At 35.6% G+C, this 15414-nt stretch overlaps 1 protein-coding gene across 3 annotated transcripts in view; it reads left to right on the top strand.

Moving 5' to 3' along the window:
* The window catches only part of MED14 (mediator complex subunit 14), a 72646-nt gene that overhangs the window by 8504 nt on the left and 48728 nt on the right, over nt 1-15414 (top strand). For 2 of the 3 annotated variants that reach the window (XM_036016413.1, XM_036016412.1), the window contains exons 3-10: nt 1239-1344; nt 8231-8404; nt 9038-9167; nt 10130-10258; nt 10560-10667; nt 11148-11280; nt 12031-12190; nt 12668-12779. In XM_036016413.1, coding sequence (XP_035872306.1) covers nt 1239-1344; nt 8231-8404; nt 9038-9167; nt 10130-10258; nt 10560-10667; nt 11148-11280; nt 12031-12190; nt 12668-12779 — 1052 coding nt within the window. The remainder of the gene's footprint in view (nt 1-1238; nt 1345-8230; nt 8405-9037; nt 9168-10129; nt 10259-10559; nt 10668-11147; nt 11281-12030; nt 12191-12667; nt 12780-15414) is intronic. The other variant, XM_028522167.2, reaches the window with a different exon arrangement.

The raw sequence follows: 15414 nt of genomic DNA, 5'->3' as shown, positions 1-15414 counted from the left end.
TCCCTGAGTTAGAGTAACAGTACTGAGGCTCCTAGCACTGAGGTGGCTGCCAGATCGTAATTCACATTTAACATTTCTGTTGTGTCCCCCTCTTGCCTTGAGGTTCTACTTATTTTATCTCTTAGGATCCTTCACAGACACTAGAAGAGAGTCATAACTGTCTGTCTTCTTGATATTATTACTGGCTGATCCTGAAGGAAGACTGTCAGGTTGTTTGTGGGCTATGCATGTTCTCAATAGGAGCTAGATTCTGTAGTCTTCAGTCAGAATTATATTTCAGCAAAAGTTTTATTTTGGTATCATGATATTGGTGTTGTTGAGATGCAGAGATGTGGACTGGATCTGTAGATCATTGAACAGCGGTACTAAGATCAATAGGTCAAAAGCCACTTGGAGGGAGGTTGATGTCCTGTTCAGTCCCTGCCATTGTTATGGCCTGTTGAATGTTTTTTTCAGTGTCTTAAGGTGAGCCATGAAAGATACGACTATTAGTTTTTTAGATGACAGGAAGTTGAGAGGTCTAGCTAACACATTGTTTGATAAGATAAAGACTTTATAAGGAGATGATAAAAATAGTGATGAATAAGTATTGGGAGAAAAAGCATTGCGAGTATAGAATAAAAATAAATATGGACAGACCTTCTAGTTTTTACTCTTAGTAGTCAACTTACCTTCTTTGCTTGGCTAATTTAATATCTAAGTTTATCATTTAAATTAGTTTGATAAAGAGTTACGTAGTTAAGTTCTTTTATTCCCTAATTTTAAAATCATGCCCTTGCAAGATGTGAATTGTGCTCTTTTGTAGAAATAATACAATTTTAAGCTCTATTTTAATTCCTTTTACCAAAAAGGTTACTGATTCATAACTCATAATTTCAATTATGAAATTTATACCTCCTTATTTGGTCTCCTATGTGAACCTGTTAACTTCTGTATAGTAACTTTATATCTGGATTTAGTATATTTTAGTGAGCAACTTTTATTATAATATAAAATTAATTTTTAATATGTGATTTATTGCTAAAACATTCTTTTGGATTTATTACTGTAAGGTGAAAAACAGCATATGCAAATGGTATACAAAGTTTGACTATATAAGTAGTTAGATAAATATTGTAGGCGGTTCATTTTGTTGTAATGCTTTTAAACAGAGATTGTGTCATACTTTAGCTCAGACGAAATATTGTGAAATGCTCTTTTAAATCTGTTGGTTCATTAACAGTTGTTTTATTTTATAGGAAAATAGAAATAGTGCAGTTTGCTAGCCGGACACGTCAACTCTTTGTTCGATTACTGGCTTTAGTAAAATGGGCTAATAATGCTGGCAAAGTGGAAAAATGTGCGGTGAGTTGAACTTTTGATTTTATTTTATATAAAATAACTTTGTGGAATGTTAACTTGCAATAGACACAGTTTTTAATTCTAGCTTTAACTTATATCTGGTGATTTGTTTTGGGAGACATTATTTATGTGAGTAATCATATTGTGATAATATATATTTCTTTAGAAGCTTAGTATTTGCTATGGACAGAAAAAAGAGTAGGCAATATCTGAAGACATCTTTACACTAGAAGGCATTAATTAGGAGCCTTGAACTAAGGGGGAAGCAGTTAATTTACATTTGTATCATTCCTTAGAGTTTACAAAGTACTACCTTAAATTTTGCCTACTGATTCTTGACAACCCTGTGAGTATGACAAAGTCAGTATTTTGTTGTTTTACAAATGAGGAAACAGTAAGATTCCTAGAGATTAAATGGGTTCTTCAGGGTCACAGAGCAGATAACAAAATTTATCTATTTTTTGTTTGTTTGTTCATCTCATTCTACAAACATTTATTGAGCACAGGTTATGGGATATGGTAGGTTGAGATTTGAATAAGTCACAGCTCCTGCTGTTAAGAAACTCATAGTTTTTTGACTGTTGAATCACTCTTTAGAATTCAAAGGAGTGGCATATAGTGAAGCATACCAAAGATGCTTTAGCAAAGATGCTAAAACCTGTCCCCCTCCCTCCAAAAAATGTTTTAAGCTGTTTTCAAGAAGTGTTCAGAGGAAAAACATCAGTAGGGACCTTGTGTTAGCCTATTGAGCTCATAACTTGGGGGAGGGTGGTGGGGTGTTAACACATAAGATGCACAATTATTCCTTCCTATTTTGCTTCAGTCACTTCTAGTGAGAGAAATGGGAGTTCATACTGGAAAGGGTAGAGTAATTGTCATAAAAAATAAAATCCTAAACCAATGAGAGCATTTACCCACTGTAATTGAGGTCAGCTCTCCAGGCCCATGTTTCAGTGGGCAAGTAGCCTCCTATCCTAGTCACTGATTCTTATATTTGGAAAGTGGGGGATGGGGTAGAATCTCTAAGTAAGTTTGACATTGATGCTATAAATTATTTATTTTTTCATTCAGTTATGTAATGACATTAAAAAATTTTAATTTTTATATGTGAAATCAGAAAAGCTTTATTTTGGTTAAATTATATTCAAGTCATTTAAAAATTCTTTTAAGTTTATCAGGCTTCCTGGATAATTAAAATTAGAAGCTGCCCATTATTAAGATACCATAATAAATTTATTTTTCGCACACTGGGGAACTAAGTTAGAAATACTTTTATAGAATTTTATATTTGCAGATCTATTGGAGTTTGCATATTCCATAAAATTGTACTTCAGAAAAATCTACAGCACAGTTATGTTTCTTTTTTTTGTTTGTTTATTTAAAAATGTATTTTAGAGAGAGGGAGAAACATTGATTTGTTGTTTTACTTATTTATGCATTCATTGGTTGAATCTTGTATGTGCCTTGACCAGGGATCGAACCCACAACCTTGGTTTATCAGGATGATGCTCTAACCAACTGAGCTACCAGGACAGGGATGGGGTAATCTTTTCTTAAAGATGTTCAAACTTTCAGTGAAAAATTAGGTATTACTGAAGTATATCAAATCCAAGTGTACAATTTTTCAAATCTGGTGTTAAATCCCAAATTATACCATGGGTACTTAAGTTACCTGTTTGATACTACTGAGTTGTGCTTCAGTAACATTAAATCAAACAAAAACCAGAACTCTTGGTTTTGATATTGGGCCATATTGCATTCATCTCTTATTAATTCATAGTACGGTGTTAAGTTTTTTAAATTGGCTATTCAAATAAGTCATATTCTGATGAAGTCTCATTACATTTATATAAGGTTTTAGTGTTTATGTTTTGTGAATGCAGATACAGATGTGTTTATGTCAAAGATAAAGTTCATCAGATGGAGAATTAGAGGATTATTCATGTTTTGACACTTCTGTTCTCAACCTAATGATTATTTAACTCAACAGGTGGCAGACACAGGCCTGTAGCCAATCCAGCCCTCCACCTTGTTTTATCTGGCCCAGCACCTTGTTTCTATCCTGTGGCAGTGCTGAGCTCTCACTTAACTGTTAAAGAGCAGTTACATTTATACAGTCCTAAAATTACATTCGGCCCTTTGAAGGCAACCATGAGGCTGATGTGCTCCCCCCCCCCCCCCCCCAGTGAAAATGAGTTTGACACCCTTGATTTAACTGATATCTTTGGAGGTGGTTAATAGATAATGCTCTTTAGCCATGCCAGACATAGTACGTGTTTAGCTGAGTGTATAAATACACAGTTTATAGAACTCTGACTAATGACTTTTTTGTCTGGATAATGTTTTATTTAAGGAAAAGAAAATGTCTCTCACATTCTCATAGAACGTTTAAAAAACAGCTTTATTGAGATGTAGTTTACATACCATACCATCCACCTATTTAAAGTACACAATTCAATGGTGTTTAGTATATTCACAGATATGTACAACCATCACCACAGTCAATTCTAAAACATTTTCATCACCTCAAAAATTAAACCTTCACCTTTTTATCACCCCCAAGTACCTGCTCCTAGCCCTAAGCAAGCAGTAATCTACTCTGTGTGTAGATTTGTCTATTCTGAACATTTCATATAAATGGAATCATGTGGTCTTTGTAACTAGCTTCTTTTACTTAGCATGTTTTCAAGGCTCATTTACATTGCAACATGTAGTAGTACTTCATTTGTTTTTGTACCTGAATTGTATGGATTTTGTTTATCCATCAGTCAATGGCTATTTAGGTTATTTCCAGTTTTTGGCTCTTATGAATAGTGTTGCTATAAACATTCTTATACATATTTCTGTGTGGACATATGTTTCTATTTCTCTTGGGTAGATACCTAACAGGGAATTGCTGAGTCATATAGTAACTATGTTTAATCATTTGAGGAACTGCCAAACTGTTTTCCAAAATGGCTGTCCCATTTTATATTCCCACCAGCAATGTGTGAAGGTTCCAATTTCTCTCTGTTGGTATTTGTCTGACATTTTGATTCCAGCTGTTCTACCAGGTGTGATGGGCATCTCAGTGTGGTTTTTTGCATTTCTCTCATGACCAGTGATGTTGAACATCTTTTCATGTGCTTTTGGTCATTTGTAATTATTTCTTAGAGAAATGTCTGTTTGGTGCTCAGTTAGATTTTACAGGAATCTGGTGAACACTTTGTAAAGTATATGATTGTCAAGTACAACTGAAACTAATACAAAATAGTACTGGATGTAAATTGTAATTGAGAAATAAAATTTAAATTAAAAAATGTAGAAGATTACTAGTCTATTAACTGCTGGCATGTGAGTACTTAAAAGAAAACAAAGAACATGCTGATCATTAGGGACCTATATGGATTCACTAATAAGTTACTCAAAGCTAAAGTTTTAATCTTTATTTATTTGATTTCTAAGTCAAAGGAATATAGCTGAAGCTAGTATATTTTGAGTCGAGCAAGGTGGTTTAGAGTGTTTCATTGATTACCAGTGTTTAAGGTGGAGGGACTTGGGCTGCATAAACTGTTGCACCCTGCTAGGGATGATGAATGTTTTCCTTGAGGGAGGTCTTTGCTATTCTTTGGCCTTGGCTTTAATCTGTTAAGCATTTTTACAGTGTCCTGAGTGAAGGGAGGTTTGGGATGACCTAAATCTGAGTAAAAACCAGTTCAGAAGTTGAGAGAAGCAGGATTCAAGATGGTTATATAAAATATGTTAAAATCAGACTCCAGTCCTGCTTTAAGTTAGGATGGGAAAATGGATCTTGCCTGTTAGAGAATCATGAACAAGAGATCAAGGCCTTTTAGTTGTGTCCAAGCTTGCTATGTGTTAGCTGTGGCTTCTAATAAGAAGTTAGTGCTGGTGGCAGTGATAAAAATCCATTTTACTGGTGTGGGGGTGCAAAAAATGCTCCTCCCAGATTTCTGAGTTCTTCTGATTAAGCTAAAATAATCAGAATAACAAGAGATTAATAGGTGAAAATATCCAAATTTATTACATATGTACATGTGGAAGTTTCATAAGAAAATGAGACTTGAGGGTATACCTTATATGCCATTTTCGACTTAGGAGAGGGAGGCAGGGGTGTGGTATTTCAACGTGAAAGCAGGCAATTCACAGGTAGCAGAGAAAGAGCAAGCATGGTAAACAAATTCTTGCCGCACCATCCAGAAACAATGAGACACAGGGGGGAGTCCAGCTAATGGCCTCTACCTAATTTTTCCCTGTCTGCCACATTTAGTTTATGTTATTATGCTAATGTGATGTTCCCTTCCTTTAAACCGGTTTTTCTGTCTGAATTAGTTTAGTCAGGGAAGGAGAAGGAGCAAAGATTCTTTTTGAGTCTCTTGTTTCTTAAACATAACCAGCTTAAAATATCCCAGAAAGTATAGTTTGGAGTGGCAAAACTTTGGTCCCTTTTACTAGTCATGGAAGGTAACACTCGTTCTGGGCTTTACTGGCCTAACGAAGAGTTAGAAGAAACATTTTTTGGTTCCAGCTTCTCTGATAATTAATTTTCTTTGGGCAAGTGTCTTAAACTAAGCCTCAATTTTCTTACCTCTATGGTGATGGTAATTATCTGGCTTTGTCTATTTCCTGGACTTGTGAAAATCAGATAATAAAATGAGTATTGAAATGTGAGAAAATGTAGGGCATTTTGTGTGCATGATGTGGTATTAATTCTGGATACCGTATTTTAAGTTGGCCACTGGTACAGGAGCATTTCTAGGCAGTGGGACAAGGATGGCAAGTCAGGAATTTGGAGATGTGAAGACTAATTAAAGTGATGTGGAATGTTTAGCTTGCAGATAGGTTAGGCATCCCCTTTTTGAAGGGCATAAGAGACTAAGTATTACTCTAGAATAGAAATAGAAGATAGAAGTTTCAAGGAAGTACAAGGCCTGTCTAGAAGGTATCCAGCCATGTAATATGAAAAATAGAGACATTTATTGAAGAAGATACAAGACACAAGAAATATTGTACATAGGGCAATGATACCTCAGTCCCCTTCAAAGTAGGCACCTTGGGATCTCACACAGTTCTCCCATTTGCCATCAGCTGCCCTGTCATTTTTTCCTGAATCATATCAACTATCTGTGATCTCTTTCCTTTCAAAAGTGATTTTACTTTTGGGAAAAACCAGAAGTCGCAGGGTACCAAATTTGGGCTGTAGGGAGGCTGAGTCTCCTGGGTGGTTTGATGATTTGCCAAAAAACTCTGCATGAGATATAATGCATGAGCAGGCACATTGTCATGCCGAAGCTGCCCATCACCAGTTGCCCATAGCTGCAGCCTTCTGAACCATCCTAATAGTTTCCGTGGAAGAATGTTCAAATTTGCAAAATTTGATGCAGATTCGTTTCTCTACTTGCTCAGTCATTTTGAATGCAGTGACCACACACTACACGTACTTACTCAGTGGCATCTAATGTTCCCACTGACTAGTACAGTGAAGTTGTCATTGTTCACACACGTGCATTTTAGTTTGCTCTCTTTGGCTGCCAGGTTACATCGATGTTGCACAAACTGTTCTCATTATATTAACAATGGCTGGACTTTTTCTGGACAGACCTTACAGATTTCAGCTCTGTGAAGAGCTCTATTCGTTCACGTGCCCTTATGAAATGCAGTAAGTCAGGAAATTGATGGGAAGGATCTCCACTTTCAGCATGAAGTTGACCTAGATTTCATAACAGGCAATGTTCATTGAATGTTTCCATGTTCTAGGCACTGTTCCAGTTCTCAGAACAACCTATAAGGTTGGAAATCATCTCTATTTTACAGTTGAAAAAACTGAGGCACAGAGGGATTAAGTAATTTACCCAAAGTTATAGGGTTAGTAAATTGCAGAGCTAAAAGTGAGACCAAGGCAGTCTGGGTTCAGGAATCCACACTTCATTACCAACTATTAAATAAAAATTTTCATTGAAAGTCTTTTTAAAAGAAAGGGCTTATTTATTAGGCCATTGCTAGCAGAAAAAAAAAGATGGTGACTGGTCTTGGGGCATGGAGTCTAAACCACCATGGCAAGGTAGAAAAGATAGGTATGTCTATCCTCCTAGCATTTTGCAAGCATTTTCATACATCAAGTGTGTGTGTTGTGAGGGTCAGTGTAAGCCCTGCTGAAGGGATTTACATTAGCTCTAGACAAAAGGGGTGGGAGAAGGAAAGCAGGGGCTAGTTCTGGGATAGGTAGAAAGCTCATGCATAAACAAGAAGCGGAGGCTCCTGGGGTTCAATTGTACCTGGCTCTTCTCTCTTTAGATCATCTCAGAAATAGCCACCTGGGAGTTAATAATTCCAACCTACACTAAGGAGTGTGAGCAGTCTTTTGTTGATTTTGCACTGCACTTAATGGATTGACCCATTTTTGTCTCTTCCTTCCACCCTCTGGCCTGCTGTAATTTGATTTAGGACTTCTCAGAATTTATTCCTTGTCACCAACCAATTCTAGGAGTCCATAAGAGTAGTTAAAAGCATTTTATTTTATTTATTTTTTCTTTTTTAAGTTATATTTTTTTATTGTTGTTCAATTACAGTTGTCTCTGTTTTTCTCCCATTACTCTCCCCTGCCCTGTCTACCCCCCCATTTATTTTTTCCAACTCATGATATTGTGTATCTGTAATGTTAAGAATGAAGAAACAAATTAGAAAATCTTTTACTGAAATTGATAGAAAATTATTGTTTTAAAAAATATTTCTTCAAATAACTGGGAAATTTTTTGAAGAATTATTTTGCAATATGGAACCCCTGTATCAATTCCCCTTGAAATTTACTTTGAAATGAATCAGTGATATTTGAAGTGAAAAGTAGCTAGTTTTCAAGGAAACTTATTTAACACATTTACCCTTTGCTTTAAAGATGATCTCGAGCTTTTTAGATCAACAAGCCATCTTGTTTGTGGACACTGCTGATCGCCTTGCTTCGTTAGCTAGAGATGCTCTGGTTCATGCACGCCTGCCTAGTTTTGCCATCCCATATGCCATTGATGTACTGACTACTGGGTCTTACCCACGGCTGCCAACCTGCATTAGGGTAAGTACATTCTCCCCCACCTACCCTCATCTTAAAAGTTGAAGGCTTTGGCACTGGATCTACTATATTAGTAAGTAGACCAGCAAAAACTTTTATATTTTTAAAACAAATATTTTGTGTAGTTTGTTTTTTCCTCTAACTAAAATTGTGTGTGTGTGTTTTTTTTTAAATCAGTTGGGGTCAGAATGTGAGTAGGTATCAAAATGTGTGGGTTTTTGTTTTTTGTTTTTTTTTTTGGTGAGGATAAACAGATGTGTAGATGTAACTTAGATCTATTTCAAATATGAAAGTACTGCATCTTAGTTGCTTTTGGAAAGTGTTTTTAAAGATTTATTGTGTGGTAGTTTTACTGCCTTGGTACTATTGTATTTTATACTTTTAAGAAGTGGTGGAAGTCATCTAGTGACATTAAGTTGGTTTCATAAATAGAGCATGAAGATCATGTTGTGTGACTGTTGGAATCATTTGGCACTCTAATGCATGATAGTAAAGGTCACTATTATTGATGTAGACTACAGGAATGAGTGTTGATAGTCTCCTGGGTAAAGTAAGAAAATACTGTGTTAAGACAGGTGCAGCTAAAAATTATGCCTCTTTGTATGTTATTTTAAAAGCACTTAAATTCTTTTGAAGGATAAAATTATTCCTCCAGACCCAATTACCAAAATTGAGAAACAAGCCACACTTCACCAGTTGAACCAGATTCTTAGACATCGTCTTGTAACCACAGACCTTCCTCCTCAGTTAGCAAATCTTACAGTTGGTATGTACTTGAAGGTTATTTTTTTTAACAGTTGATTTGTTAGAATATTTTAAAAGCTTTGGGGTTTTATTCAAAGAAATATCATTATGAAGTTTTGACCTATAATTCTAGTTGTGTTTGAATCTGTCACTTGTCAGCCCTATTATTTCTCTTTATTACCTGGAAATACAGTGCTGGTATTTGAAGCTGGCGAGTGGGTGTGAGTGATTGAGATCACCTGGGCTGCAGGAAAGCTAAGTCTCAGGGTTGAGCCTCAAGAAAATATTATTCATTGAAGTTAGAAGAGTTGCCTTTGGTTTCTTTCTTTTTTTTCCTTTTTCTTTTTATTGTAGAGAGAGGGGAAGGGAGGGGGAAACAGAGGGAGAGAAACATTGATGTGAGAAACATCCATTGGTTGCCTCCCATATGTGCCCTGACCTGGGACCGAACCTGCAACCCAGGCATGTGCCCTGACTGGGAATTGAACTGGTGGCCTTTGTTTTGTGGGGTAACACCCAACCAACTGAGCCATAACATCTGGGGGCTGCCTCTGGTTTCGCAATGACCTGGAACCTGGCTACTGCTTATGCAGAAACCACTGAACTATTTGAACACTTAATGAAAAAACATTCAACCTACTTAAAATTTCTTATAAGCAAGACTGACAGTTCTGGGTTAGCAAAATCTTAAAAAAAACCCCTCACCCAAGGACATGCTTATTGATCTTAGACAGGGGAAGGGAAAAAGAGAGAGGGAGAGAAACACTGATTTGAAAGAGAAACATCATTCAGTTTCCTCTCTCATGCATCCTGACAGAGGATGGAACCTACAACCTAGGCTTATTCCCTGACCAGGAATCAAACTTCTGACCTTTTGGTCTAGGGACCAGTGCTCCAACCAACTGAGCCACAGCAGTCAGGGTGAAAAGCTGCTTATTTATTTATTTTTTTAAATAAAGTAGATTTCTTTTCTTTTTCTAAAAGCAAATGGTCGGGTGAAGTTTCGAGTTGAAGGAGAATTTGAAGCCACCTTGACTGTAATGGGAGATGATCCTGATGTTCCATGGCGTCTTCTCAAGCTAGAAATTCTAGTAGAGGATAAGGAAACAGGAGGTAAATCACAAATATGGATTTAAATCCTAAGTATTGATTTAAATGTTTGGTGTTTTTATATCATTGAAACATTTTTTACAGACTAATAAATGTGTTTAGCAATTTATCATGTAATTTGAAGTAGATTTTATGATAATCATAACTACCGACTGACCTTAGAGATTTTAGTGTTTAAATATAATATTCTTTAGTTTTCCTAGATAGTTTCAATTCTTTTTAAAAAATTCATTGTTAGTTGGTACTGTGACATGATCTGTATGCTTTTCTGATTAACCACTGTCTTGTCTTCTGCTAATGGAAGATGGGCGAGCCTTGGTTCATAGCATGCAAATCGACTTTATCCATCAGCTGGTGCAGTCAAGGCTATTTGCTGATGAGAAACCTCTTCAGGACATGTACAATTGCCTACGTATCCTTCTGCCTCTAGTCTTGAACTGTTGTAGCTTAAACTCTCCCCTTCCCCTTCTTTTGGTAGAAATGGGGCTGGGGGACTAGTCAATGGGAAGAATAGTGATCTATAATAAACCAAGTTTTAAATTTTACTGTTGACTTTGTGGGTAAAAAAAAATGATGAATTAGAAATAGTACTATTTGGAGAAAAAAGTAGTACTATTTGGTCTACCCATATACTCTATAAACTAATGATGAATTAAGGGGCAACTTGGACCTTGTGGTTTGTTTATAATTAGATCAAAATTAAATATACCTTTTTCTAAGATTATGCCACAAATTATATCACTTTTTAGGATGAGTCACTTAAGAAATATAATTCCAGAAATGTCTTTCATAACCAGCTTTTGGGAATAAAGCTTTTATTAAATGAAGTTTGCTTATACTTAATTGGCTGTTGTAGTAATGTATATTATATTTGCTTAACAAGATCCATCAGATTCTTTCTGCTTATCACTTCAGTTAGAAGTGCTACATTCCCAAACTCTAATGTTAATCCGAGAGCGGTGGGGAGACCTTGTGCAGGTAGAAAGGTATCATCCTGGAAAGTGCCTCTCCCTCTCAGTTTGGAAGTAAGTAAAGTTGATTCTGGTAGATTCATGCTATGACTGTAAATACTCTGTTTCTCTTTTTCTCTTATATATCTGATTTACTATATGCTGATAGCTGTGTGCCTCTAACAACATGATTTTGTATAGCAAGGTCCTGTGGTAGCATACAAACTTCACAAGACATCCAAAATTGACACCTTTCTTAGAATGTGGCATTTTAAATATGTAGACTCTATCTGCTTGTTTTAAGACTTAGTCTAAAAAAGTTAAGATTACTCTGGGCTAATACCAGATTGCTAAAAAACTTACGTTGTTAGATATCATTTTTTTAAAACATGCTTGCTTATCACAGTTTTACATTTTGAATTGCACCTTTTTAATATCTTTTGGGAGGAGGGTTTTGGGAAAAATTAGTTATCAGGCTGTTCATAGGGCTTAATTCCCTGTTTAAACTTTGCTTGAGTCCCATTTTCTATAGAGCAATCAGAGATGAATAGATACCATTTAGAATATAGGTTGTTTTGTTTTGGATTTTTGTTTGTGTGCATGTTTTAATTTTAAATTCTGTGGGGTTTTTTTAATGCAGTAAATCAAATATTGTTTGATTACAGACTAGCCCTCTTCCTAATATTAATGTATTCCCTCCACAAACAGTGAGGGTCTGTCATGTTCTAGATTCTGGCTAAGGCACACAATAGATTGCCTCTATTTCAACCCAAAAGTTAACAGTCTGTGTTGAAAAAGATTGTATATTTCTTTTTTTCTCTTTAGTCAACAGGTCCTTGGGAGAAAAACAGGGATGGCATCTGTTCACAAAGTTACAATTAAAATCGATGAGAATGATGTCTCTAAACCTTTGCAGATTTTTCATGATCCTCCTCTGCCAGTTTCTGATTCCAAATTAGTAGAAAGAGCCATGAAGGTAGATGATGTCAGTATATTTTAATATTGATTTAATGAAATGAATATAATATAACTTGTCATTTATAGTTAAACTTTTAGTACATATTCTTTAAAATACCTAATTGTTCCTAGAATCCTTTGCGAAACTTGTTTTAAATGATTGTTATGCTTCTGCACTGGTTATTTGTTAAAAATCTAATATTCTAACAGTTTTAAAAATACTCTTCCATATTTTAAAATTTAAATTAGATCATTGTTTTATTTTTAAGTTTTGTCATTTAATCTTTATAATAACTGATACATACTGTATCTTGATCTGTACTTACTAAAATGTTATCTCGAGTCTTTAAGTCACCCAATACCATGTTTATTTTTTTAAGTTTAAGTTTGCACTTAATCAGTGTGATTCTAAAAGGAAATATCTTGAAGCACAATAATCTACTGAGGCTTTTAAAGTAAAAATGTTTAAATTACACATACAATTCTGTTATTCTTGTCTATGCAGATTGATCACTTATCAATAGAGAAACTCCTGATTGATAGCGTCCGTGCCCGAGCTCATCAGAAGCTCCAGGAGCTGAAGGCCATTCTTAGAGGCTTCAATGCCAATGAAAACTGTAGGTTCTTTAAATAGGCATTTCTTTCTTTTGTTTGAACATGTATTCGCTCTTATTTTCCGAAGGGTCTGTCTGAATGACTTCTTTCCTGATATACTGGTTTTGTTATGGAGACGGGGCATTTTTGCATTTTAACTTATGATCCACCAAGCTTATCCTAACTTTCCCTTATTTTCTTTTTATTTAACGTGGCCTTATTTTGAAATGTCTGCATACTGACCCTCCTTAAAACTCTTTTTTTTCCTATTGAAATGGAAGCTGTTTAAACATTTTAATATGAATCTTACTACTTCTGGTTTTTCTTCTATGGTTAAGGCAGCCTTGCAGATTTTTATGATATAATTATAAAATGTGCCTTTTTGAAGCAGAATATATGCTTTGTCTTTTAAAACATTATTTTGAATTGTTAATACATTAACAGGGTTCAAAATAAATACAGATGTACACATATAGTGAAAAATCTTCTATTTACCTAGTAGATTCAGAGTTTGGGGGACAGTCACTTAGAAAGTAAGCACTTCCATTTTAGGAATATAGTTTCACAGTATTATAATGCACGTATTTACTAATATCCCTACCCCAGTTGTTCTTGGCCTTGATTACCTCGTTCCCATAGTGAATGCCATTTAAGTGAGATGATGTAAGTGAAGTGCCATATAAACACGAAGTCTTACTAGTGCTAGTAGCAAAGACACTGCCTTTCATTATCACAGCCCACCTCAATCCATTATACTTAAAAAGCAGCTTCTTAGGTGTGGACTAGTCACAGTGGATTAAAATTCCTTTGATGAAGTAGATAAAAACATTGCCTAAAGAAAAGACAAAGTCAGGAAAATAAATTTATATTTAGAATACAAGATTTCCAAGCTGGTGAAAGAATATATGTGAAAAGGCTAAAGACTAAGAGGAAGGGCAGCTTAACTTAAAAATGCAAATGTGGGCCTTAAAGAAATACAGGGTATGTCAGACATCTGGTGAATGTAGTGGCTAAATCTATTTTGAGGGCACATGTCTAGTAGCTTCATCAAGGTTTAACATTAGATTTCTTAGGTATTGGGTTTTTTTAAAAGAATTTATTTATTTATTTAAAAATATTTTATTTATTGTAGAGAGAGGGAGAAGAGGGAGGGAAACTGTGAGAGAGAAATAGCACTCGGCTGAGAGGCAACCAGGGTCCTGGCCTGCAACACAGGCATGCACCCTGACTGGGAGTCGAACCAGTGACCTTTTGGTTTGCAGGCTGGTGCCCAATCCACTGTGCCACACCAGCCAGGGCAATTTGAGGGTACGTGTCCAGTAGCTTCATCAAGGTTTAACATTAGATTTCTTAGGTGTTGGGTTTTTCTTAAAGATTTTATTTGATTTTATTTATTTTTAGACATAGGGGAAGGGGAGTGAGAAAAACAGGGAAACATTAATGTGTGGTTGCCTCTCATGCGCCCCCTACTGAGGACCAGGCCCGCAGCCTGGAACTGGTAACGTTTTGCTTTGCAGGACAGTGCCCAACCAAGTGAGCCCCACTGGTTAGGGCTAGATTAGTTGTCTTTTTGTTATTGAATTATAACAGTTCTTTATGTAAATACCTTTTCATATATCATGATTTGTAAGAATTCTTTCATTCTGTGAGTTTTTTTACTTTATGGTATCCGTTTGTAACACAAGTTTTTAATTTTGACAATGTCAAATTAAATTGTCTTTTTTTCTTTTTGTTGCTTGTACTTTTAGTGTCATATCTAAAGAATCCATTACTTAACCAAAGGTCATGAAGATGTATGCCTGTGTTTTCTTCTAAGAGCTTTATAGTTTTAGTTCTTACGTTCACATTCCCTTTAGTTAATGTTTATGTTTGGTGTGAGATAAGGATCCAACCACATTCTTTTGTATAAGGATATGCAGTGTTCCGGTAACTTTGATTAAAAAGACAAATTTTCCCCTATTTAATTGTCTGGGCACCCTTGTTGAAATGCCCCTTTTTTGTTCTTTACAAAAACTTGTAAATTATTTTTGCAATCTTAATTTTTATAATTTCTAATTTTTCAAAATACAGAAATACTAAAATTTCATTTATTGGGATTGCAGAAAAGAGTGTTTTGTGATCTTGTGATAGACTCTGGTTTACTTATCATCTGTAATCAAGGCTTGATTAAAAATACTCAGTATAATTGCCCTGAGGATATTTAAATTACTTTGAAAAACAGACTTGAAGCATATGTTTACATAGGAAGTTTTGTGTGTTGTTCATAAGTTGTGAAGATTTTTCTTTAGCAGCATTTTGTAGAGATGTCACTACTTGAGTAGCCAAAAGATCTGAGTTCAACTGTGTGCCCAAGTGAATAAATCACACTCTTTGGACCCCAGTTTCCTCATCTGTAATTAGAGGATGTCCAGGTTTTTCCTAGAACTCTAACTAGTGGAAGTGTGCTACTGTAGTGGTTTGCCAGCCCTAGGTGTCTGTAGAGGCCTCAGTGTTAGGGAAAGGTGCTCTGGAAGCTATGTTTTGGAGTGGGGGGGAAGTGCTGGCATGTAGGATTGGGCCTCTCAGTTCTCAAAATGAGGACAGCTGTAGGAAAGGGTCATCTGACCCACCATTATAGGGCATAAGCTTTAACTTGTTTTTAAAGTTCATGTGTATACA

Source organism: Phyllostomus discolor, chromosome X, assembly GCF_004126475.2.
Source record: "Phyllostomus discolor isolate MPI-MPIP mPhyDis1 chromosome X, mPhyDis1.pri.v3, whole genome shotgun sequence".
NCBI lineage: Eukaryota > Metazoa > Chordata > Mammalia > Chiroptera > Phyllostomidae > Phyllostomus > Phyllostomus discolor.
The sequence above is the reverse complement of the archived record's forward strand: the minus strand, read 5'-3'. Positions and strand labels throughout refer to the sequence as shown.